Raw genomic sequence first — 26635 nt, 5'->3', positions numbered from 1 at the left:
GTTTTGCTTATTACAAAATATTACAAAACCATTAGGCTACCTGACACATCACACTTACTGAGCAATCTCCTTCAGCTGTTTTTGTAACAGGAAGTGACGAAATTGCACTAGAATCAAGTCGCTTTATAGAGGTCGGAGGATTGTTGGAGAACATTAGCGACAGCCCAATTTCAGTGATAAAGATTCACACATATACATCTCTGTCTTTCACATAGGGAAGTTACTCCGATCACCTGAGACTGTTTTATAAACGGACAGACCTCGGACCAAACAGAATAACCCCTGCTGGAATAGTATTTCAAATAAAGAAACTCGACCTCATCACTGGGATACACAGCGGAGGTCCAAATAAAGCACCGGGATAAGGACACTTGTCTTCGTTACGTAAGGTTTGTGAGTTTAACTTTGTGATATGTTGAGGTTTTTTCGGTTTGTTATAAAAACGAGATGAAAAACAAATAGCCTACGGTGCTTGTGTCAAATAGGGGGCTGCCTACCTAGACAGCATCATTGGCGCGTTTTCAGTTTGCTGATTTGTTTCGCGCATGTGATGCCCAAATGTACTGTTTAGGCAGGCAGCTTATATGAGACACGGACACGGTGTCTTCGGTGATCACCAGAGCGCCTTTTTTAATCTAAAAACAAGTGAGAGCAATAGCAGCAGAGGTCTTTATGAAAATGCTAGATGGAAATAAATGAATGTTTAATACTAATAATTTTACAAAAGACGAACGTTTTGGCTCACTGTAACCAGCAGACGCACAATTTCTCTTGACATTTAAAGTTTGATATGATTTCTGTTTTAAGTTCTGATAAGCGGACGTCGGTATGTAGTAATGGTTTAAGTAACGTTATGTTCCGAAAAGCCTACAAATATAGTAAGTTTTTTTTAAGTCTATGGGAAGATATTGCATGTAAATGTCAAATAGTTTCTTTTATGTGTGTAAACTGACGTATGTAGGTGAAACGATTAGTCACCGGAATTTGGTACAATGTTCTTTGACTTTCCAGAACATTCCTTGTCTTTTCACACCTGTAAACATGCTGCATTCAAATGTCATATGAGCCTGAGACGTGCTTGAGATTATTTCCACGATTAGTTATGATAGTGTTCATAGAGTTCATGCAAAAACTTTTAAGACACTACGTTGCTTGTAGAACAACATCAAGACAGAGGAAAATCTAGAAAAGGATTTTAAGATTGCTCATGCATGGCAATGGGACACCTGTGTTTGACAGAAAGTCACCTCGTTTTTTTTTATAGGAAGTATCAGTTTCTCTTTCTCAAGCATCAGTTTACATCTGCTACAATGGATGTGGAAGTGACACTAGCATACTATTGAGAGAATTACATATTGATGTGTTTCTTTAAATTAAATGCATTGTTGATTATTTGGTGAGCTGTAGTTTATGGTTTTGATCTGCAATTTCAAACTGACATGTTCATATTTAGGCATGGTTAATATTTGTTGCATTTTCATTAATGAGATCACAGTTTGACAGCATAAGTCTTACATTTCAGTAGAATGGAGAGTAGTTCAAGTGGTGTCTGTTAATGGCTTGGCTTCACTTTAATTTTGAAGGGAAGTGTATCATTTTAAGTTTTGCAAATCTATTCACCTGCCTAAGGGATAAAATGGATAACGTTAGTAGCATAACAAGCCAGTTTGACAATGTTTTGAAATGGCATAATGACAGCCTTCATCATCAAGTGGACCAACCAAATTCCCCTTTAATTCTCTGTGCTTTGTCAATGTATCCCAGCGTTTAGAGATTAATGTTATTAAATATGCCCAGTGTAGTTTTTAACTTTGAGGAGGTAACAGTGTCTACAGCTGTAACACTGTCCAGCTTGATTTCAACATAAGAACAGCCTCAGTTGGTTTTAAACTTTTTGTGTAAGGCTTCCGGTCAGCCGTTTCCAGTTATTTTAGCTGTAAAAAAATACTTAATTAGTACCCTTTTTTTTTTTTTTTTTTTTTTTTTTGTGGCCAACGGACAATATTTATTATCTTATATCTCTGTTGTTATCATAAACACATTGGTTTAGTCTGCATAATTATAGTGTAGTACTTAAAAACAGATTTTAACGTTTTAACTGCTAGAATAATCAAATGTAATGATTTTATAGGAAGTACATATACTCTCAGGCCTATTTGTGTTACAGCCCCTCTTTTGGACAAGGAAGTTAACTCTTGAGTCTTTGGTTGCCACAGGCAGCTACTGTAAATAACTGTGTCTTTGTACTATAAATGACCACAATGAATGTCGCCGTACTCGTTCAAAGACAGAAAGAGAAACTTAATTTCTTTTCGTAAGTTGTCTTTTCTAATTGTCAGAAAATTGGTTCAGTTGGCCATAAACCTGAAACACAGCTGTCCTCTGGTTCAGTCTGTCACAGACCCTTGCCAAATAACGATTTCCATTGTCCTAGATAGCAATGGCTCATCTTACTCACACTGACAAGTCAAATACTCTCTCTTTCCTAAATTCTCATAGAAAGAAAAAGAAGAGAGAACAAATGTCCACATGGACAAATTATCTTGTAATTATTATGGCAACACCTGGTCAGCAAGCATATCCAGTTATTCAGTTTTTTGATCTGATCCTTCATCGACACATCCTGTAAACACCTCATACTATCATACTGAGTTATTTTAGGACTGTTCATGTTGTGTAACTCTTTGCCTTCTACATGTAGAAGTCCAGCCTTTTAATCCAAAGCAGTTTCCACTAACAAAAACTGACTGAGCTGTGGTCATATTTGGTGCAAATTTGGCTATACTTGTTGGAGTCAAGTGATTTGCTTTGAGCTGAGCTGACAGCCCCCTCTTAGTGCCACTATGAGAAGCCAGAAAACAAGCTCCAGAGAATTCAGCAGCCATTTCACATCTGTTCACACATTTGTGAGCTTGCCCTGACTGCTGTTTCATGACAAGTAGCAAAGGAATGTGCAACTTGTTTGGAGGAAGATATGGCAGAGGAAAGATGACAATGAAGAAGAGGGGACTGTTGCTTAAAAGTGTGTTTCAATGAAGAGGCTCTCAAAAAGGTGGAAAAGATTGACTGTAGCATGAGTCAGGAATGTTGGCTGTAGGGCAGAAGGTGTGGTTTGAAAGAAAAGCACTTAATGTTCCAAAAGTGGGTGAAGAGAGGACGTGAAATAGAGGGTGTGTATTGTGACCGTAAGTATTAAGATAATTTGCATCTACAGAAATTTGCATCAGTCAGAGTTCACAAAGTTCTACATATCTTTCACCCTTGTGTTGTATTCATTTAGTAAATATTTTTTCTAATTTTATTGTGCTTTCAGCTAAAAACTCTCTGCTGCTTTAACACAGGTCATCATATTTAAATCCATTCCACAGAATTCTTCGGATTATACCTTAACATCAGCACAGAAATACTTTTAGGTATTTTGTGAAATTTCCTTTTTACAGTAACAGATTTTCAACCTTAAATTGTCTTAATTGTTGTGGCCATTAATGTTCAGTATTAATTTGTTTTTGTGCGTGTACCATTTTTATGAAATATAGTACACTACTAGATCTTCCTGACTAAGCATTGCCAAAGATTGTTGTGAAATTTGAGCATGCTGGGTTGGCCTGCAGGTATGATATAATCTTTCTCTCTGTTGTTAAGATCCAAGGTTTAAATATTGCCAATACAAATCATGTTGTGTTTTCTTTTTTTTTTTTTTTTTTGTGGCTGCATCAACTTTGGTAACCCTTGTTTATTCATTTTAGCAGTACCAGTGAGCAATGGACTAATTAATTTTAAAGAACACATCCAATTAAAGGGAAATGAATGCAAACCAAAAATAGAGAAATCTAAAAAAAAATCTGGTCTCAGCTGAGATTTGAGCAAAAGACTAGGTTATATTAGTTGTACATATCAATCTATATTAAGTTGTATTTTAAGACTGGAATACACTGCATGACTTTTGCCCCGATTTGCAGTCTGGAGGAGTCTATGCTAAAGTTGGCTAAAGTCAGAATCAATCTGCAGATTTTGGCCAGTGTGAGTTGACGGATTTCACAGATTATTGTGTAGTGTATGATGGGCACAGACTTGTTTTAGCTTCATACTGTGATTTCATCAGTTGGAGGATGTCAAACATGTTTGATATTTTGAGCTTATTTTAGAACACTTTGTTTTCATTTGTCATGCATCTCCTGGCAACGAGGCACATGATTCTCTGTGAGTTTGTTGTGTTTGGAACGACTTGACCATCTGTTAGTGTGATCTTCATTCATTTAGTGTATAATGCCCAGTTTTTCTGACCATTTACAAAGTCGGCAAGTGTATGATGCCTGTTGTTTTAAAATCTGTTTAGATGTTAAAAGTCGTGTGTAGTGTATTCCAGCCTTTACTTGGACAACGCAGAGGAAAGCCAGTGCTGTGCCATGATCACCTCTGGGCCTGTCCTGAAGGACACTGCAGATATAAATAACACCAATGACATCCAGCTGGAAAGCTACTGGAACTGGGTATTTGGCCCATGGTTGTGTGAAAGCAGTTGACATTTGTTCTTCATAAGATGTTTGGATTTGAGATGACTCAAAATGGTTTTAAATATGGCTTGGTTTTAGGTGTTATAAATGGGTTATATACAGTAAATGGTGTAAAGTGCTTTTTGAAAATGATTTATTTATTTAGTATATTTACTATGTTCATATCTTATTAGGCTTAAACCAGAGTAAGCTGGAGTATGGCCATGTAGATAAGGAGATATTAGGATTTCCTAAAAGTAAACTGAAATCTTATACAGGAGACAAGAGTGAATAACAAATACAGTCATGAATCAGTCGGTTCCTTATAAATGCTTTTATGTATGAGATGTAATGTATAACCATGCTTTCACATGACGAGTTGGTTTGTTTGAGGTTGTCCCTCACAGTAGCCACACACCCACAGAGCTACCAAAACACACCCTCTGTTTGTTGTCCCCTCTTTTATGTCTTCTTCTACTAGATCTCTCTCTCTCTCTCTTTCCAGGGCCACTGCTGAAAATTTGTCAACCAGTGGGGTGGAAAACCAAAACCTGAGCCATGGGGGATTATTACGAGATCCTGGGTGTGACGAAAAATGCATCCCATGATGATATAAAGAAAGCGTAAGTACTCTGTGTCCTGTCATGGCCATCTATTTTTACACAGGGGACATAGTAGAGCAGTAATGATAACAGTGACTGTGCAACACAGGGGTTAGTTGATACCGTCCATGTGAGACCTCTGCTCTTTGCTGCTTGCCTTTATTAATGTGTGTTTGTCTCAATCCATCACTTCTAATGTTCTCGGCACTCCATGATAATAACACAGATATAGTTTGCCAATAAAAAAAGGCAGAATAGACAAAGACATGACTGCCAAAAGAAGACACTGTGCCCTCTGTGACACTGGTGAGGGTGAAACAGAGACGCACTGTGGTATAAAAACAGGGGAGAGAGAAATACTTTGACAAGCTCTCTTACCTCATGCCACAGTGTTATTGTTCTTCAGAAACTGATCAAATGCAGATGATGTAGCCATTCAAGAAAACTTATTTAGTTTATATTTTTGTTTCAGTATTGTAATGTTTATTTATGTTTTGGTTTAATGTAATCTATGTTAATTAAGAAAGAAAGAAAGCGTAAATTGGATACGTCACATAGGGCGTGGAAATGGATTGAATTCAGTATGTCGGGAGATATGGAGTGGGTCAGAGACGATTTTTGACCACTTCATAAGTTTGTTTGTAGTATTTCGTTTTGTATAATTTATATCTTAATTTCAATCGATGATTTGTTAATCAATTATTCTAGATTTAAATAAATAAGGGAGAAAAAAAATGCCTGGTGGAATGAAGTGCGTAACTAAAACACAAGCGCACTACCATGTTTCCGTGGCCTTGGAGAAAAAGCCGAAACAGCAGATGTTATTCGGGCAAGACAGTTACCCATCAATTGCAGCAAAATAAATTTTTCAGCTGCACACCCTTAGAAATTATTATTATTATTATTATTATTATTATTATTAATCTTTTTTTTTTTTTTTTTTATTAATCAAAGACCATTTATCTACATATTTGTTTAATACATTTGAATGACTTGATAAATGCGTGTGTGTGTGTATATATATATATATATATATATATATATATATATATATATATATATATATAAATATATATTGTTGTTTGTTATATTGTATATTTCTTTCTCTTCTCATTACTTGTTTTGTGTATAATGCTTTGGCAGTGTTGTATGTATGTAAACATGGTCATGCCATTAAAGTACTTTAAATTTAAAATTGAAATTGACAGAGAAAGGAAATATAGTATATGGATGGATGAGGAGTACAGCATTCATTGGTATTCAGATGAGTTGTGCCCTTATGCCCCTATGCCCCATGCCTTGTTCATCTACTTCCCTAGAAAGGGTGTTTAGTTCTTTGTGTTTCAGGTAAGCAAATGTCTATTGAATCCAGGTTCTCTAGGTCACTGAATTTGCTGATGGTTATGAGGGGAATTTCTAAAGCACAGAGCTACGGAGGGCAAACACTATTAAAAGATGTGCAAAGGACAAATCCCCTGGTGTATGGAGTGTTTGGTTTAGGCCATTGACCCTGCTGTGTGCTGCTGGTTGGGTGTGTATCGCTGACTCAGGCTTAGTGTGCAGAGATGCTGACCTGTTGTCACACCTACCGAAGTCGTATTGTGCAGCATGACCTGTATTGAAAGTGGTTGTTAAGAGGTGCGTGTCTTTGTTATGCAGTAATGTGCTAGCATCATAAATGAGGACCTTGCAGTACTTTACAATGAACAATTTGTCCTTGACTATATTAATATTGTCTTATAACTGTTCGTTTAAACAAATGTGTGCCATTTAAGACCATAGTATACATATGTAAAACAATTCTTATACTAAATAGCATCAGTTAAAGAATTAGGTCACTTTCGAATGAAAATTAGCCCAAGCTTTACTCACCCTCAAGCCATCCTAGGTGTATATGACTTTCTTCTTTCTGATGAACACAGTTGGAGATGTATTAATAAATATCCTGACGGGATATGAGCAGCAGTGAGCGGGATCAACGAGTATGAAGCTGAAGAAAGTGTCTCCATCCACATCCATCCATCATAAACGTACTCCACGCGGCTCCGGGGGGTTAATAAAGGCCTTCTGAAGAGAAACGATGCGTTTGTGTAAAAAAACAAAAAACAATATTTAACAAGTTATGAAGTTAAATATCTAGCTTCCACCAGATCGCCTTCCGTATTCAAATTTAGAAAAAAACGGAACTGGCGTTGTCAGTTAAGTTTTTTCTGTAAGTTGGATAGGGAAAGGCATAGGACGTAGCGTAGAGTTTTACACTTTCTTCGTAAGTAGAATACGGAAGGCGATCTGGTGGAAGCTAGATATTTTACTTCATTACTTGTTAAATCTGGATTTTTTTTTATTTATTTTTTTTACACAAACGCATCGTTTCTCTTCAGAAGGCCTTTATTAACCCCCCGGAGCCACGTGGAGTACGTTTATGATGGATGGATGTGGATGGAGACACTTTCTTCAGCTTCATACTTGTTGATCCCGCTCACTGCCATTATAAAGCTCGGATGCGTCAGGATATTTATTAATACATCTCCGATTGTGTTCATTAGAAAGAAGAAAGTCATATACACCTAGGATGGCTTAAGGGTGAGTAAAGCTTGGACTAATTTTCATTTGAAAGTGAACTAATTCTTCAATCATTGTTAGATAACAGAGTCTGGTAACTTTTTAATTTATCTAATGCCATGAGGATGGATTCCTTGCTATTTTAGTAAATCTGCACATTTTGAACAAATGGGCAGTCAACAGAGTTTTTTATTATTAAATCAGCATCAAGAATTTTGGTGAAAAACCAAAATTTTGGGTTTTGTCACTGGCCACTTTCTTTTATGTTTTTCCCTCAATTTTTAATTTGTGTCCTAACTAGTGCATTTTAAATTGCCCTGCTGTGTGACATAAGTTTTCTAAAATTACAACTATTCCATGTTGTCTCTCCATTAATATGAGTTTATAAAAGTTGCATGCATAATAATTATAAATTAATTAACCTCCAAAAATATTTAATGCCAACTACATCCAGTTTAAGGTATATTGTCAACTAATATATATGTATATAATACCTTAAACTGCATATGTCATAGGTTTTATTTAATGACCCTCATATTTGCTGTACTTTTAAATGTAAAGGAATGTTGTCGTAATTTTGGATATACTAAGAATGAAGCACTGTCTTTTATGTTGCCTTTTTCACTCTTAATAAGACTTTTTTAATGAGAGTATGTGTGTGTGTGTGTTTTACAGGTACAGAAAACAAGCACTAAAGTGGCATCCAGACAAAAACCCAGACATAAAAGAAGAGGCAGAGATCAGGTTTAAAGAGATCTCAGAAGCATATGAAGTCCTGTCAGATGGTATTGGCTATATATCTTTTTGGCTAGACTTTGTTTTAAGGTGTCCATGTTACAGTGTAATTCTACATTTAAGTACTAAGTAAGATTAGGATTAGGGTTTGGTTTAGGGTTAGTAGTGTGTAATTATGCATAATTTACTGTTATTACTACAGCAACTACATGCAATTTGTAACAAGGACACTTTAAAATAAAGTGTTACCAATTTTTTTTTTTTTTTTTTTTTTTCAAATATGATGCCCTGTTCATTTTTATTTGAGTTAAATGTTTTAATTTACTAACATAAATAGTTGACTTAAGACATTAACAAATTGTTGTGGAATGAATGCCCATGAGACATTCACTTTATGCTGATTAAAAACAGCGTAAAGAGCTGTATCCAGAATAAGCTGCGAGTCTAATAAGGCAGTCAGTAGTTGAAATGTTTGATTAATAAATGTTTTAAGTGTTTTTGTATCATGACACATGTGAATAGGAAGGAATTTGGATAAAACTGGAGAGTTAAAGTGCCCTGGATTAAATCTTGACTCTACAAGCCAACATTTCTGAACTGTTCAAATATGGCCAGTTTCATTTGTCCTTCTTGAGTAGCTGTCCTTGCATGTCTGCTTTTGCTTTTTGTGTGTATCTTGCCATTGACCTTTGTATTGAATAATTGTGTCCTAGCTGAATGCAGGAGGTTTATAGATGGATATGTCATCTTTGCTCTTAAGCCCTGTAGAAAATGCAGTATTTATACGTGTATGGTATGGATTGTCACACAAGTATTAGAATCACCTAAAATAGGTTTCAGAAAGCTTGCAAATGGCAACAGTGAACCTTTCTGAGGCAAAGGTAATATTTGGTGTGTGTTTGTTTACATGAGTGTGTGAAGGTTGCATATGTTGCATTATTTATAGACTCCAGACACCTCAATTACATTGTGAGGAGATTGCAGTTGTTGTCCATGTGTGTATAAATGTTTGTCTAAGCATAGATTGCTTGTAGCAACAATCAGCTTACATTAAACCATAGTTTTGGCACAGGACAGCACCCTTTACTGGCTCTGATGTTGTGAAGGTGTGGTGGGAGGAGTGTGTAATTGTTATAAAACATATTAATCTGTGTCTGTTTTGTGTGAAACTAACAGCAGCATTCTTCTTTCATACAGAAAACAAACGGAGACAGTATGATAGATATGGTAAAGAAGGCCTCTCTAATAGAGGTAAGTGAAGTTATTCCTTTAGATGTTATCGGTTCACGTTTTTACCTGTTTTTGGAAATGTGGTTTTCCTCTAATTATTCCTTGTTGGGAAGGTGGCCATTATGATGAGGATTTCATGGGCGGATTCACATTCCGTAATCCAGAAGATGTCTTCAGGGAATTCTTTGGAGGCCGAGATCCATTTGCAAATTTTGCAGATTTCTTTGGTAGGTGCATGCTTAATTTATATTGATTTAATGAAGCGAAAAATAAAGGTGGAATAGAAAAAGACATTTTTTACATAAAATGTTACATAAAATAACATTTTTTCACTATTTCTATATTTCGGTTTTTAACAGCAAAACCACATTTAACCTGCATAATTTCAGAATAAAGAGGTTATTGTCAGTGACAAATGAGAACAAAATTCCCAAAGAGAGGAAATGAAGGTCATTTAATCTCTCACAGTGTCTCTATGACAGTAATAATGTGGTTTGAGTTATAATTAGGTAATTAGATTTTGCATGAACTTATCGGAGCTTGGATTCATTAGCCGATTAGCTTTCTGTTAATCTACTTTAATTATATTGTTCACTAAAAATACTCTCAGAAATGTGCTCTTAAATTGGGTGTGTATTATGGGAACAATTATTTTTTATTTATTTTTTTTTTTTAACTTTTTGTACAAAAAAAATATATTTTTTCTTTAATGCCATTTCACACCTGTATGCTGTTTTGTTTTTGCTGCTGTGAAACACAACATAAACACAACACATCTCTATTTTGATTTATTTCTATACAACAGTTACTCACAGACTGTCAAGCTTAGAAAAGAAAAGCACCATGAATGTAGTCCATATGACTTGTGTGCTACATTCCAAGTCTTCTGAGGATTATCCATGAATAATAGCTTAACATAAATATCTTTTTAGAGCTCGAGAGTCTGTAGACACTATGATGTGTTACTATAGTGTAAAATATATAAATATATGTGAAGATTAAAAAAATTCTTTCCACAGATAAAATAACACCACGTGGGTTTGGAATGACATGAGGGCAAGCAAACAATGACGTCATTTTCATTTTGGGGTGAACTTTTGATGTGTTGTTGAATAAGTTATTAAAAGCATGAATGCTGATATAGGTATTGATAAACTAGTAAAAAATATTGTTGGGCTGATCATAGATAACACACTTCAGCTATCTGTTAAACACTAAAGTGCTACCCCATGCCCACTGACTCCAACTGCTGGGAACAAATGGCTCAACGGCATCTGTGTAAAACATACAGGCACTCTAAATATGGCGAGGGTGCTCAGACCAGTGGGACGAGAAGAGGCCGTGCATCATCCACTAGGAATGTTCTCAGAAATAGCTTCCGAATAAAAGAGCAGCAAGAGAAAGGGAATGCTCATAGCTCGCTACAGAGAGTGAGAACGAGATGTGTTCAACATGAATGCATTCACATATGTGTTTATCTGTGAGCAAAATGTCAAAGTACTGAGAATTATTTCTATACTCGTTAAATAGATGCGGGTATACATGTGAATGTGTCAGGAACACCATCCTTGATGATAGAAGGTCATTAGTGTTTACTTGTGTTTATGTAGCCATGACAAAGTTGGGGGTGGGTTAGAATAACTGTGTGTGTGTGTGTGTGTGTGTGTGTGTGTATGTGTGTTCGTGTGTTGGGGAAGATATCAGGCTTGGTTCTGCCTGCCAAATCAAACTGCTTGATGGGAAAAGTTCATGTGAAGGTGCTGAGTGCCTGAAAATGGAGAAATATTGATCTGGGCATGTTTTAGCTGGCACACTGTATCTACACTGGTCCCAACATTATGAGAATGAATAAAAATAGACCTTTGTAGACCCCCAACGACCTAATATTCCAATGAACATTTAAGAAAAAATAAAATGTGCAATTTATTTAAAGCTGGAAACCAAAAATTTGTGGGTTTGAGCTCTGCATGAAAGGATCATGAGAAAGATGCATGAGACATCATCACTGAGCAATGTTCGTGTCTCCAGGTTGCTTCAGGGAGATTCTCCCTGTTAATTTACCTTGGATAGAATCATTTACTCAAATCATTTACTACTTCTTTGACAGCTACCGTGTATTCACAACTTTCTTTAAACAAATTATGTCATAACGCACCATACATTTATAAGCTCCCCTAAGTGGCTTAACTGTGGCAAGACAAAAATGAGCATTTTGACTTGTCAAATATATGAAGATTTTGTACAAGCATTTTTTTTCAGTTTGGTTGTAACAAATGGTATAATAATTACTTTTATTTAAAAGTGCTTTTATTTCATGGCATGAAAAAATGGTTCCCTTTAAATGCAGTTTCCTCACTCTGAGTGGCAAAAGGAGTTGGCCAATAAATGGTATTTTCTGACTAAAACAAGCAGATGGATCAAACTGGTGACCTTTTTAGCCAACCAACCCAACACCTCAGTCCCCCCCACCCCCTGTTGTCCAGCACAGTATTCGAAGGCCCCCTATTGGCTAAGATATTTCTGCTGTAACTATGACGATGCTGCTTGTTTTCAAAACTTTTTATTAATAGAAACTAGGAGTATTGATAAATTAAATAATTTAACTGTGAAATGCATCATTGTTAAATGATTTAATATATCAAGACTCCCAGAGGATACTCTGTGATTCCAGAGGATTCAAGATTCGGATTGTATATGTTCTTAAGTTTTAATTGTGGGAGAAAAAAATAAATATGTAATTTCAGTTTGCATCTTGATTTTTTTTATTAGGTTTTTTTTATTTATTTTTTTTATAATTTAACAAAAGTCATGCTGTGGCCCCCTTGGAAGTTTGCTGAGGCCACCAGTCGGCCTTGTCCCTCTGGTTGAGAACCACTACTATTCAATAAATCATCAAGAATTGATTTTCTTTACCTTTGTTTTTTTGTGCTGTTTTTGAATGGCAGAATTCAGAAAAAGTGATTTTCCTCACTGTGTCCACATTTAGAGGTTCTGTAATACAATATTGGGTCTCACTTTATATTAGGTGGCCTTAACTACTATGTACTTGCATTTAAATTAATCATTTGATACAATGCGCTTATTGTGTACATACATGTTTTTACATTGTACTTATATTTTAAAAAATACCTTAACCCACCCTTAAACCTACCCATACCACCAAACCTATCCCTAACCTTACCCGTATCCACCTCAGCAGCAGCAAGTGTTTTGCAATACAATACAAACACTTTGTACTTTGTGATATCTATCAAGCATGTTAATCTGTTGTTCAGTAGTTATTGATAAACTGTTGAACCACTTTATTCTAACATATATCTTATATTTACAGTCATGACATTGTTTTTTTACTAAGCACCTTTTTTTTTTTTTTTTTTTATATATAAATTTAGCTGATGACCCCTTTGAAGATTTCTTTGGTGGTGGTCGGCGTCATAGGGGTGTGAGCAGGAGCAGGACGACAGGTTCATTCTTTCCCGGATTTTCTCCATTTGGTCCCGCCTTTTCTGGGTTTGACACAGGTATGCCAATCTTTGTGTAGCCAGTGAAAAATCACTGATTACAAGAAGTACTTTTGAGTAAGATTACCATACTTTTTGTGTATTTGAACATCATAATCAATAATTTCTGTAGGATTCACTCCGTTTGGCCCAATGGGTGGGGGTGGTTTAACCTCATTTTCCTCCTCTTCATTTGGTGGTGGAGGTGGAATGGGAAACTTCCGCTCTGTCTCCACATCCACCAAATTCATCAACGGAAGGAGAATCACCACCAAACGGTACCAAAAAACATTCTGTAATAGCAGTACACTTTTGCATAAGTTATTCAGCCACTACATATCTATGCAAATTGCCCAAAGTTTTGCTTATTTGACTAAGCCTTTACCACTAGATATGGTAATTATAATCTCACCGTTAATGTAATCTCACTGTACAGCTAACTTTTGTGTCATTACAGTATTGTAGAGAACGGTCAAGAGAGAGTGGAGGTAGAGGAGGACGGTCAGCTCAGATCTCTCACAGTCAATGGTAAGGAGCAGCTTCTACGACTGGACAACAAGTGATCTCTGAACTCTGCAGATGAACATTCAAACAGTTTAAACCCAAACATTCCTAAAGATAACCAACCCTTGCAACCAGGCTGATGGCTACCAAAGCATCTGCTCTCCACTAGTCAGCAATCCAAGTGTAGGTCACATGTGACGCATCCAAGTGATGTGATGCTGTTACCCTCCGTGCAGTGAATTGCAGACATAAACAGGGTGAACACTCATTCCAAACTAAGCATTCTTTTTTTTTTTTTTTTTTTCTTCTTTTCTTGGGGACCATTCCTCACAAAACCTAGAGACCTCAGTTTTTGAACAAGCGCAATTCATTCCTTTCTGTCAGCTGATGGCTGTTCTTTCATCCATAAGTGCTTATTGCCTGATTGAAACTGGAGCGTAACAGGTTATTTCTGCTTTCTGCTGTAGAGCCATGCAACTGTTCAAATGTTGAAGTCTTAACCTCTCCACTCAAATATTTAATATGAACTAACTGTTAGTAGCTACCATTTGTTGATAATATTAAGCTGTTGATAAATTAATTTTATTTTGCTTCACACCTAACTGTTGCATAACCTGAGACCTTTCCATTAATGAGAATATATATTGTGTGACTTTATATGCTGGAAATTTTGTTCTTTGTAAGAAAAAAGCAAAGATGGACAAAGTTTCAGGTTCAATAAATCTCACTTTCACCTGTTTGGAATGTTGCACTCACAGTTTCTTTGCAGTGCCTTCAAGAAACACAGACTCGCCTCTAATTTGTATGTAGGTGTGTGTCATTTTGCTTGGCAGATGTATGTCTCATCCCAGCACTCACAAAATTAAAAAGAGTAAAACATTGCCTTTCACATCCCCTTATGCTACTACTAGCCTCTAAAATATTCACACATGCATGTGCTATACTGTACTTCCCTGGTTTTATTTGGTTTCTTTTATATTACGTCTCAATTTATGCACACAAATACAAAATTTCATCTTTGATTAACTACAAGTATATGTAAATATCAATTGCTTCTGCACTGTCTAACAGCCATGAAAAGTTCAAAACATCAGCAGATGCTCATTCATCCAAACCTTGTACCTTTTATATTGATGTGAAAAACCTCAATCCTCAAAATAGTGAATAGTAAAACTAATAATGAATTGATTATATTTTTTTACAGGAACTCTTTTCTAGACGTAAAGATTGTCTTTAGAATGATAGTCTCACTTTATGACTAGCTCATAGACAGTGCAGTGCATTACAGTATGAGAACTATGGAGAATCAGAAATATAATTTCTGAATATATTACAATTAATCTATACTTATCATGAAATATTATGACAACCAACTTCCAGGTATTCACAACTGGTCCAGGTATTACCTACAAAATTTCGGTCCCCATGATTAAAACAGCTTATAAATTATACTTTAAATTTATTTTAAAAACACAATGTTTTCTGTACAGGTTAGGTTTAGGATTAGAGGATGGAATGTAAAGTTTGTACAGTATAAAATTAATGTCTATGCAGAGACAAAAAAAATAAAAAGAGAGATAGACATTCCCTACAGTTTCCATAAGGGAAAGGAAAACAGCTAATAAATCATACTATGACACTGCACTGTTTTTTGAAAATGTAAAAATGCAGAAAGTTTTCTATGATGGGTAGGGGTAGAGGATAGAATATACAGTTTGTACAGTATAAAAATGATTGTCTATGGAATGTCCCCAAAAACATGAAAACCTTGTGCATGCGTGCGTGTGTGTGCGTGGTGATTTTTATGCACTCATTAAGGTAAGTCGGAAAGAACTGTTGTGTTGAACATGAGCAGATATTCATTCATACAAACACTACCTTCCTTTCCTTTGTATTTTGATGTAATCTATCTCTAGAATTATACTCAAACAGAAATTAAGATAAAATTTCTAAAATAAATATTAAAAGGTTTATTGGTAACACTTTATTTTACAGTCTCCTAGTTACATATGTTACATGTACTTACTGTTCTAATAACAGTAAATTATGCATAATTACAATTAACCCTAAACCAAACCCTATTCCTAACCCTACCCTATATAGTAAGTACATGTTGTTAATGGATATTACTCAGTATGAAAATGTATAATTACACTGTAACAAGGACACCTTAAATGTGTAACCAGTTTATTTATTTATTTACATTTTTAACCATTCAAAAGTTTAGGGTAAGAATTGGTCCCATGATATTAACAATGAGAAATACATTTGTTACAGTATTAATCTTTGTTAACATCAGTTAACACAAAAACTGTTCATTCTTAGTTCATGTTAGCTCAGGTCCATAGATGCAACTTTTGATTTTAATAATTTATTAGTAAATGTTGAAATGAACATTAATTAAGAGTAATAAATGCTTAATAAGAGTTTATTGATGTTCATGTTAAGTAATGTTAACAAATTGAACCTTATTGTGAAGTGTTACCGATTTATTTATTATGTTTTGAAAGCATAGCTGCATTTATTTAATAAAAAGTATAGTAAAAACAGTAGGCCTACTATGGTGAAATATTATTACAATAGCTGTTTCATATTTGAATGTTTTGAAATGTAATTTATTCATGTGATGATGAAGCTAAATTTTCAGCACAATTACTCCAGTCTTTAATATCACATGATTCTTCAGTTCAGAAATGTTTTTAATATGCTGATTTGGTCCTCAAGAAACATTTCTTATTATTATCATCAATGTTCAAAACATTTGTGTTGCTTAAAACAGTTACATCTTTTTCTTTTTTTTTTTTTTTTTTTTTTTTTAAAGATTCTTCAATTAATGTAAAAGTAAAAAAAAAAAAAAAAAAAAAAAACATTTATTTGAAATACAAATTTTTGCACATTTTATTTTCCCGCGGTAGAAATCGTGTTCGGGGGGAGAAATGGGAACGCGGGGGCACCGCGATGCGGCCGCAAAGGGCACTTTCACTTTCGCGATCAAAGGGGCAGGGGCTCAAGCCAACCCCTGTCTAATCCAGGAGTCCACTTTCCTGCAAAGTTGAGCTCAAACCGTAATCAAACACACCTTCACAAGCTAATCAGGGTCTTCAGGATCACTTTAAAATGACAGGCAAGTGAGTTTAATCAGGGTTGGTGCTAAACTCTGCGTGGATCTTGAGGGCCAGAGTTGCCCAGCCTGATCTAATCATTAATGACATTACAGCACTAGAGGGCGCCATTTCTTCAGTGATATCAAAACGTCTTTGATGTGCAGAATGTCTGTTTACAGTAGGTGTAGAAAGATGAAATTACATGAAACTTTTTAACATACAAGGTGTGGCACAAATGACTGTGTGTGTGTGCTGGGTAGTAACTGATTATTTGTAATCTGGATTATGTAATCAGATTCCAAAAATGAAGTACTTGAAATTGGATTATATTACATTTTAAAATGGGGGCCTACCCATAATCAGACTACAGTTACATTTTTACTGATTACATATTCATACAATGTTAGTAAATTATTCATAATTTATTGATTTTCCCCAATTCTTCTTTTTAATTTTCCTTTCTAAAAAAAGCCTATCACTTGGCCTATATATATATATATAATGTGTGTGTGTGTGTGTGTTTGAATCAGACCCATTACTAAAGGTGTATAAAATCAAGCACCCATCCATGTAATTGCATTTACAAACATTTGTGAAAAAAATGGGTCATTCCAATCACGCTTTTGTTTGGCAGCCTGATGGGCGAGTCTGGGCTTGGCGGATGCCAGGAGAACATTGTGCCAACTGTAAAGTTTGTTGGAGGAGGGATAATGGTATGGGGCTGTTTTTCAGGGGTTGGGCCAGGCCATGAATGAATGGGCAAAAACTAAAGAAGCACCCCAAAATCTTATGAAAAGCCTTGCCAGAAGAGTGGTTGCTGTTACTGTACTGTACTATATTTAGAATGTCATTACAGTTCCTGTTGGTGTAATGGTCGGGTATCTCAAGACTTTTGTCCATATAGTGCATTCAGTCCATATAAAGCTGGCCACAAATATAGGCTATATAAAGATGGACAAATCTATGTAGACAAATATAGATGTTCATTTCCTCCCTACATTTTTTCATTGCCTCTTTCTTTGATGAATTATCCAAATTCGATCAAAATGATACACAGCTATGATGAAACTGATGAAAAATGTTTTCCCTCATGTTTTACTGCTTGCCCTCCCAATGCTTATGAAAGATGGTACAGATAGGAGTGATAGAAGAGGAAAACATAAGGCCACCTCTGGGTTTCTGTTGGTGCCTGCTGTGATGTTATCAGAATGTCAGAACAGTGGGAAGTGGCTGCTGTTGACTGCGGTCTCATTTAAAGATGGTGGTGCTCGTTTAGCCTGGCTGTGTCAATGAATTGGTGTTAGACAGAATGATGGAAGAGTGCTAAACTTTACCGCACAGATCCAGTCTAATTTCTCAGTGGCTGCCATCCATTTTTTGTTTGTTTTTTATGTCACTTAAAGGTGCATTCAGTAATTTTTTGCTTATGTTGCAGTGGCTAATATAGATAATGTTTTTCAGCCAATGAAGACACACATAACTACTAGAGGCAAATACTGAATGACAAATACCAACACAGTCATGAGGGATGCCACCCATCTGATAAAAAACATTAAGACTGCTCCTGATTCGCAGCATGATGAGTCACAACATTGACCTTATAAAACCTGGCAAAAATGCACAGAGAAGCACAACGTGCAACAGTGCAGATGTCCGTCAATGAGACTCCTCTAAAGGCAGCCCATGAAGATGAGATAGCTCTAGTGGAATGACAAGTTAGACCCCAGGGCAATGGTTTCCCTGCTGCCTTGTAAGCCAGTGTAATCGTCTCCACCATCCAGTTAGACATTCTCTGTTTCGACACAGAAGCGGCTTTCTTCACACCACCATAGCAGAGAAATAACTGGCCTGTCTGAATTGAGCATTAGTCTCCACATAACACCTCAAGGCATCAACGGGAACATCAAACAAACAACCGTAGGGACAATACTCGAAAATCTGGGGATCCAGTGCCGAAACTGTCATTAGTAGTCGCACATATAAAGCTCACTAACTTATATGTGTGGAAAACACCAGCCACCTGTCTGCACCAAGAGGCACAGAGTATTACAGACGAAATACCCTCAAATGAAAATCAAAACTCGCCAAATGTCTGGAAAAATTCCAAATCCATTGAAATTGCATAGATATTTGCTGACAGCTATTCCATTTTTCATTTTCTTTTGAGGGTTCTGCCGGTCAATAGGAAACAGATCTAGTAGTATTCAGTTGGTCATGTGACCCCAACATGGCAGCCCCCATAAGGGGACCTGCTCCATGTAAAATAGAACAGCTACATTTAAATGAGTCTTCGTCCGTTTTAAACATATTTTTACTACCAATTTCTTGATGTGTAAAACCTTAATGAGGAAAAATACTGAGTGTACATTTAATAAAACTAACAGAATTATTTTAGACTTAATGGGTCACTTTAACAAACCCCTAACACATGACAGTTTATGCCATTTGCAGCTCACACATAACAAAACACATCTTCTTTGAAACAAACCATGTAATGAAAGAAAAAATAGGATTTGAGCAGAGAATCTTTTTTTTTGCTTAATTAGTATTAAAAGCATTTATTAGCATATATTTAATTAGCATTTATTGCCTTTTTTTTTTTTTTCATTGTTTCCCCTCCAAAAATATTTATTTCACCATGCAGAGTAATTAAGTGATAGGCTAATGGATTAGAACATTTACCTACATTACCACAGGGATAACCAGTAACCACCATAACAGCATAATATACTGATCTGAAAGCAAGGACGCTTTCAAACAATAAAAACACCACACTGAATCCCCCTCCTTCTTGAATACACCAGGCTTGTGAAAGCTTCTCTATTTCCTTTTTTATTTCCCTTCCATATTTAAAAAGCTAGATATGATCTCTCCCGCTGCCTTTCATGGACGAATAAACACTGCTTGTTATTCAAAGCTCGACGAGGAAGAGAAACCTTAACGCCAAGGGTTTTTACTCCACTGAGAGCTAGTGAGTGGGACACTTATTTTTCACGTACAGTCCCTGACTGGGATTTACCGCGCCTTGATTTGCTCGGATGCATTTCAGAAAAGCATCTGAATGCGCATGTTTGTATGGACGTGCACCATCGGTAATAGACTGTGATTTTACGGCTATACCCCGCAGTAATAACACGTCCAATCATTCGCGCGGAAATTGAGACTGCTTTTGTCTCTGTTTGACCATACTTGTTACGCTTTGTGCTGACATTTGGGCCTCTTCTCTATCCTTTTCTAACTGTCACGTTCTCTCATCTATATCACTTCCTTCATCTTTCATTTCATGTGTCACTCACTTTTGCCATTTTCCCCTCTACTGAGCCTTCATTTGTTTTCTTTTTTCCCCTGCCAAAGGCTCAGGTTAGAGATACATGAGCAAATTTCTATTGGTTTTGATTAATACTACAAAAGTTTGGGGTCTGTTGCTGCCTTCACATGCTTGTTGGAAGTTCCTGCATCACAAGTTGTATTTAGTATTAAGTATATCACATTTTATGATAATAGGAAACTAACTGTCCATCTTTCTGACTATATTGTCCAATACATGTACTTTTCTGTGTAAAAACAGTGTGCAATAGACATAAATGTTTATGTATGAAACTGCAATGGCTAACAAGGGTAGCTATATTTACAATAATTCATCATTTGCACTGAAACTGTCCTCTTTTCTGCCGTTGAAGGTTATCATTCACAAAATGGTCTCCAATGTTCCCAGCCGTAATTACGATTCAAAGGAGCTTTCTTATGCATCTTGTAAAAAAAAAAAAAAAAAACTTTAAAGAGATAGTTCAACCAAAAATTAAAGTTCTGTTCATTTTGCTCCAAACCTGTATTACTTTCTTCTGCTGAACACAAAAGAAGATATTTTGAGAAATGTCCTAGTGAACTCAGTGGTCACCAAAAAATGTTTTGTTACCAACTTTCTTCAAATTATCTTCGTATGTTCCACAGAAGAGAGTCAAACAGGTTTAGAATGACAGAGTGAGAGTAAGTATGACAGATTTTTCATTTTTGAATGAACTATACTTTTAACATAATAGTTCTGAGTATGTTATCACTTAAACTAATTAGCTTGTTGATTCTAAAAGCTTTTAAAAGATTCATATACTACAAACAATGACAATTCCCGGTGTCACCTTATAGGCAGTTGCTGTTGCGGTCCAGGTCACAGTGATCCCCTTCTCCAAACTCAAATACAAGGGTCCGCCAGACAACAAGAGATGTGGTAAAGGCGTGTGGCTTGTCTTCTAAATGTATTCTATTTTTCATCTTTTCTTTGGGGGATTGTTGGTAGGTGGAGGAGGGTGTTGCAGCAGACGCAGGCCTTTTCCGGAGATGAAAAAAGGTCCGGTAGTTTGAGAAGCAGCATCTGTCCCTTTTCTTCTCCTCTCTCCCCTTTAATTACACAACACAATAGCCACGAGATGTGCCCATAATCTGCACACATAATCAGCCTCTCTTTTCTCTCTTCCGAGCCCCTATTTCGTACGCTAATTCAATATAAATGTAAATTAACACGCGAAAAGAATAAAGAAATCTCAATCTATTTACATGACTAATCACCATAAACGCGTTCCACATGAAATATGAATGAATGCATCTCGATTATGGGGAAAAGGAGGTTGTGGGTGTCAGGCAAAGAGTGCTTTAGTAGCTGTTCGAAGTTTTTTTTTGTTGTTGTTTTTTTTTTTATTTTTTTTTTTTACAGTTTCCTCACACACACATTTTTGTTTGTGGAGTGTCTGTAAAAGGCAGGTTAAGTGTGATATGAATAAATGTGTAAGACTGTTAGTAGTATCATTGGGGCAACACTTACAATGGTGAATATAAAGTCTGGTGAATATAACCTTAAGTAACTGAGGATCCTGATGAATTAAATAATTATTTAGCTAAAAACACGAAATCTATCTGTGCCAGATAGTGTAACCAGTGTTACTTCTTTGCTAAACGGCAAAAGCAGATAAAATATTGTCAAAACTTCAGGAATCAATTCAGTAAATAAATGAAGGTGGTTTTGCATTTGAGAGTCTTGCATGTATGCATAATGACTAATACATGCAAGGCATGATCTGATATAGATAAAAAAAACTGTGCCTTTCCAAAACAAGCAATATTTCTGATTTGTATGCTTTTTGGAAATAATCACCAACTTGATCATGTTTGTTTTATGTCTCTAGGTGAGCACTGACAGATTTTTCACATGAATGAAACATTAAACCCAATGTATTTATTATAAACTGCTAATGTTCCATATCATTTGTCTGTTTTATGCGGTACAGTAAGTTGCAGTGATTAAATTAACATAATTCATGAAGGTTGACTAAATGATTGATTGTGTATTGAATATTATCATCACAGATTATGATGGAGTATAGATGTTGAATAGTTTTGTCTTGTTGTGTGTGTTATTACACTGATGTCATATAAAAATTGTTTTTCTGTTCGAGTTTAAGCCCTCTGTCTACTTTTGCTTATAAACAATGCAGAAAAATATGAGAAGGAATTGATGCCCTGAAGCAAATCGTATGATGTCAGATTTTAGAGAAATAAATAACTGCCCAGAGATCACGGCCGAGTCTGTGCTTACATAAAAACTGTATTTCAGCAAGCACTACTCCAAGCTTCCTTCTGTTTGGGTTTGTTTGTACTATTAACCAGCCACAGGACTCCTACAACTGCTTCTAAAACACATATTGATCCTTATTGATCTCAGTATTTTTTTTTCTGAAGTGTTATTTGTAACACATTTTCATTTAAGTACTTTTTTATGACTTTCTATGACTTGAATAGTGTGGCAACTTTACTGAGAGAAAAATTCTTGTAATCCTAATGACTTGATTATAATATTAGGTGTGTCCCAGTTTGTGTATTCATGCACTATTCAGTGCCATTTTGTAGTATAAATAGGGTTCTGAAAATTCCAATAAGAAGTGCATTAATTTAACTGAAAAATGGAGTGTGAAAAGTGTGGAATGTCATACACTTCATGCACTCAACCGTCACAGCTTTCCTTACATAGCGGTGGGGGACAGGCTATTAGACGCCGATGCTAGATTACAAAATAACCTCATATATAAATGAAGTATAGTGAAAGTGCTTAGTGTATAGTAGGTCATTTGGGACAAAAAAAGGTTATTGCACTGATATGCATTATATTTGTGAAATGACAACTGCAAAGGGACTGTTAGTGTTAGAGTGGTAACTTTAATTGTACACGAAAGAACATTTTGTCATATTTCAAAAATGTGGCCAGTCTATATTCTGAATTAAGACTGAATTATACTAGAAGGGTGGATGTGAAGCATGTACAAATCTGCAAAAGTGAAATAATTATAAAAACAACATACTGTACATAGGCAATCACCATTTAATGCAAATTCATCTGAGCTGTGTCTGGTCTTGGTCACAGGTATTTCTGATGACAATGCATTGGAGGAAAGCCGCAGACAGAACGCTCTCTCTAGCACTGCCCCACACAACCGGTACCTCCGAAATGTGGCCCAGAACCCTTCAGAGGAGGAGGAGGTGGAGGACAGAGGCCTGCAGAATCTGGGACTTGCCAAAGGTTTGTGTCCCAGCTGGATGCTGTGCCTGTAGGGTAGATGCCAAGATCAGAGGAGCAGAGCAGTTTCATGCAGTGTTGATTCATAAAGATATTGAGTTTTGTATTTTTCAAGGTTGCATCAGTGAGTCAGATATTAAAAGGTAAGATTTGTCAGCATGGTAGAGGCAGCGTCTACTTACTCATGACACATTTCAGCAGGCACATTTTTTATCCAATACAACTTGCTTTTGACTGCTTCAAGCTCTCAACAGTGTCTGGAAAAGAATTTCAAACAAAGACGTTCCAGTTATTGATTTAAAGTGATTGAATTCCTCCCTTCTGTGTCCTAGAACCACAGTTAATGTCTAGTAAACAGTTAGAGGGATGTTTTCAAATATTAGTTTTTGGTTATTTTGTGTTGTTGTTTTGTGGTATTAATGACAGTCAAAGCTCATCAGATTTCCTTATAGTAAATATCTTTTAATTTTGTAGGGTTTTTTGACTCCAGGAGAAAGAAGCTATTGCTGAAGGAGTCTGACACCAAAAAGAAGCGGATGCCAAGACTGGCTCCTCGGATTGGGGTGTGGTTCTAACAATTGTTACTTTATGCAGTATATTTTTTGTGTGTTGTCTTTACTGTTCATTTTCTAAAAACTGAGGGGATATAAAGACATTAAATACTGTCACACAAATTATTCAAATTATTCTTTTTAAATAGCGCGTAGAAAGTTTCTTTCTAAATGTTCTGCTTTGACATGCTTACAGTGGCCGAGAGAGCTCAACGTGCTGCATCTGAAGAAAACACGTGCAAATAGAAAAAACACCAGCAAATAAAGAAAACATCTTCATCAGTTTGACAACACATGTACTGCAAAAGTTTACAACACGAGCAAATACAGAAACGCACTGCAAATAGCACATACCAGGCCCCCCTCTGCGATGATCTGAATGATGATGATGATGAGGCTACTTTTAGAATTAAATTAATATTTTAATTTGCCCCGCATCACGTATCATGCATAACCGACGCGCTGTAATAAGTTAGCTAACTCCTCATTTAAAAAAACTACTTGTTTAACACCTACATCTCTTCTCATTTTTTCACTACGTATGGGCCACAAGAGAAATATTAAGAAATAAATTAAGGTTAAATAGTGTTATCAGAACACGTTGAAGTAGATCTCTCATTGCTGAGTTTTTAGTTTCACTTTCTGCAGTGAATAATTGACTGGGATTTGAGACATAAAATCAAGTAAATTATATAAAAAAAAAGATTATTTATTATTAATAATTTATTAATAATGTTTTTTTCATGCAAAATAATACCCCCCCAAATCGTTTGTCCTGGCACCGGGACTGGCACAGACCACAACGAAAATGTTATAAGGGAACACCATCAAGTAACGTACCTGGCTGGGACCGCTTATTGTTCAATGTTTACTCTTCAGTGGTGTGCACCTGAAAGGTGAGTTTTGTTTATCTTAACATCCTGATCGTATGTGCATTGTGAGCAGGCCTATTTGCAGCGCGTTTCTGTATTTGTTTGTGTTGTGAACTTTTGCAGCGCGTTTCTATATGTTGCTTGTGTTGCAAACTTTTGCAGCGCGTTTTTGTATTGCATGTGTTGCGAACTTTTGCAGCGCGTTTCTGTATTTGCATGTGTTGTGAACTTTTGCAGCGCGTTATTGTATTGCATGTGTTGCGAACTTTTGCAGCGCATTTCTGTATTTGCATGTGTTGCGAACTTTTGCAGCGCGTTTCTGTATTTGCTTGTGTTGCGAACTTTTGCAGCGCGTTTTTGTATTGCATGCGTTGCGAACTTTTGCAGCGCGTTTCTGTATTTGCATGTGTTGTGAACTTTTGCAGCGCGTCTTTGTATTGCATGTGTTGTGAACTTTTGCAGCGCATGTTTTGTCAAACTGATGAAGATGTTTTCTTTATTTGCTGGTGTTTTTTCTATTTGCATTTGTTTTCTTCATTTGCAGCGCGTTGAGCTCTCTCTGCCACTGTACATGCTGCATTCATGTAGTGTTGTCAAAGGTCGACGAATCACTATAAAAGTCTTGGTAACATTTGCTTATTGTAACTGTTGTAACCTTTTTTTTTTTCATTTCACAAACTCATGATTTTCCCACATCCATCACCATGCATATGCTGCAAAAATCTTTCATTATCCTGAGCTGATGTTTAAAAAACAATCACACTCACTTTCATTCATGGTTTTTAAACATATCGTAGGATATCCCCCTCCATCGCTGTGGTGTCGAAAACAGGCAGTTCAAGAAGGAGCCTAAAGACATCACTCATTGGATAATTAAACCCAACTGAAATACATTTATTCATGTTTTTAAACATTAAACAGATCTGTTCATTATTCTGTAAAGTATGTTCAAGTTACTTGCAAGACTGTTTTCAACACTTCGATATATTTTTGATGAAGAAAATAATTCATTATAAACATAAAAGTGAGGCACTTTAAAGTTTGTGTGTTTGCTGGTGAGTTATGCATTTTGTATTTAATGATGGAGTACAAACTCAGGATTGACATGATATTTAAAAGAGGCTTGAAAGAGTAACCATGGAAGAGACAAAAAGAGACAGGATGATGAGAGAAGACAGAACAGGTCAGACTGAGGTACTGAGGAAAGTGGGAAAGACCAGGAAGAGAAAGAGGGGAAAGGATTTTTAAATTATTCATTTACCAATGTGAAAGAACACGTTTTCACCAGTCTGCCTTTTGATCCAGTCTTAAGCACTGTATGAATATTTCAGAAAATACTCCAGATGTGGTATGTCCTTCCAGAACTGGGAGCATGGCTTTAATTTTTCTCCAACTACTGCATGTATGTGTTTCATTTTGTTTTTCGATATGGAACAGAGACTCAAATCTTTGCAAAATCATAGTTTCTGTATTAAAAAGGAAGAAGAAGAAGAAAAAAATAATTAAAGAGATGACAAGCTACATAGACACATTTTTAGTAATACATATTAAAAAGCTTCTACTCTGATGTGTTATAGTACTTTTTTGCTGATGCCTAATGAATATGTATTATTTGTTGATACATATTTATGCTGTTAATTGGTATTGGTGTGAACTGAGGCATTTTTAATCAAGTGCTGTTATTTTCAAAGCCATGAATGTCTGTTCATGCTGTACTGCAATAACTAATAAATTGTGTTTTGGGGGAAAAACACTCAACACAAAAATATTTTAACCATACTAGAAAATCGCTTGCTGTTTACTTACATCTGTGAAGGTTTTACTTTGTAATATTGACAAAAAGGCTTATTTCTCTTGTATGTCTGGTTATTTTTCTTTTTTTTTTTTTTTAAACATACACAAATAAAGCTTAAAGTTGCA

The 26635-nt window shown here is 35.9% G+C and overlaps 1 protein-coding gene across 9 annotated transcripts; it reads left to right on the top strand.

Moving 5' to 3' along the window:
* The first annotated feature begins 89 nt into the window (after positions 1-89).
* On the top strand, positions 90-26635 carry dnajb6b (DnaJ heat shock protein family (Hsp40) member B6b). Of its 9 annotated transcripts, none has more exons than XR_007930921.1 (12): positions 91-389; positions 4999-5116; positions 8333-8442; positions 9590-9643; positions 9736-9849; positions 13015-13143; positions 13256-13400; positions 13580-13650; positions 23140-23295; positions 23767-23855; positions 24640-24739; positions 25513-26635. XR_007930921.1 is itself a non-coding variant. In XM_051900348.1 (12 exons), the coding sequence occupies exons 3-12, from the start codon at positions 5052-5054 to the stop codon at positions 25600-25602; spliced, it is 1023 nt and encodes a 340-aa protein (XP_051756308.1). In that variant the 5' UTR covers positions 3361-3413; positions 3537-3611; positions 4999-5051; the 3' UTR covers positions 25603-26635. The 9 variants fall into 9 exon arrangements, 8 of the variants coding, with proteins under 8 accessions (XP_051756306.1, XP_051756312.1, XP_051756313.1 ...); XM_051900348.1 differs by lacking the exons at positions 91-389; positions 24640-24739 and adding exons at positions 3361-3413; positions 3537-3611; XM_051900346.1 differs by lacking the exon at positions 24640-24739 and having other exon boundaries at positions 90-389.

This window comes from Ctenopharyngodon idella, chromosome 7 (assembly GCF_019924925.1).
Source record: "Ctenopharyngodon idella isolate HZGC_01 chromosome 7, HZGC01, whole genome shotgun sequence".
Lineage (NCBI taxonomy): Eukaryota > Metazoa > Chordata > Actinopteri > Cypriniformes > Xenocyprididae > Ctenopharyngodon > Ctenopharyngodon idella.
Note: the sequence above shows the minus strand (reverse complement) of the source record. Positions and strands in the feature narration are given on the sequence as shown.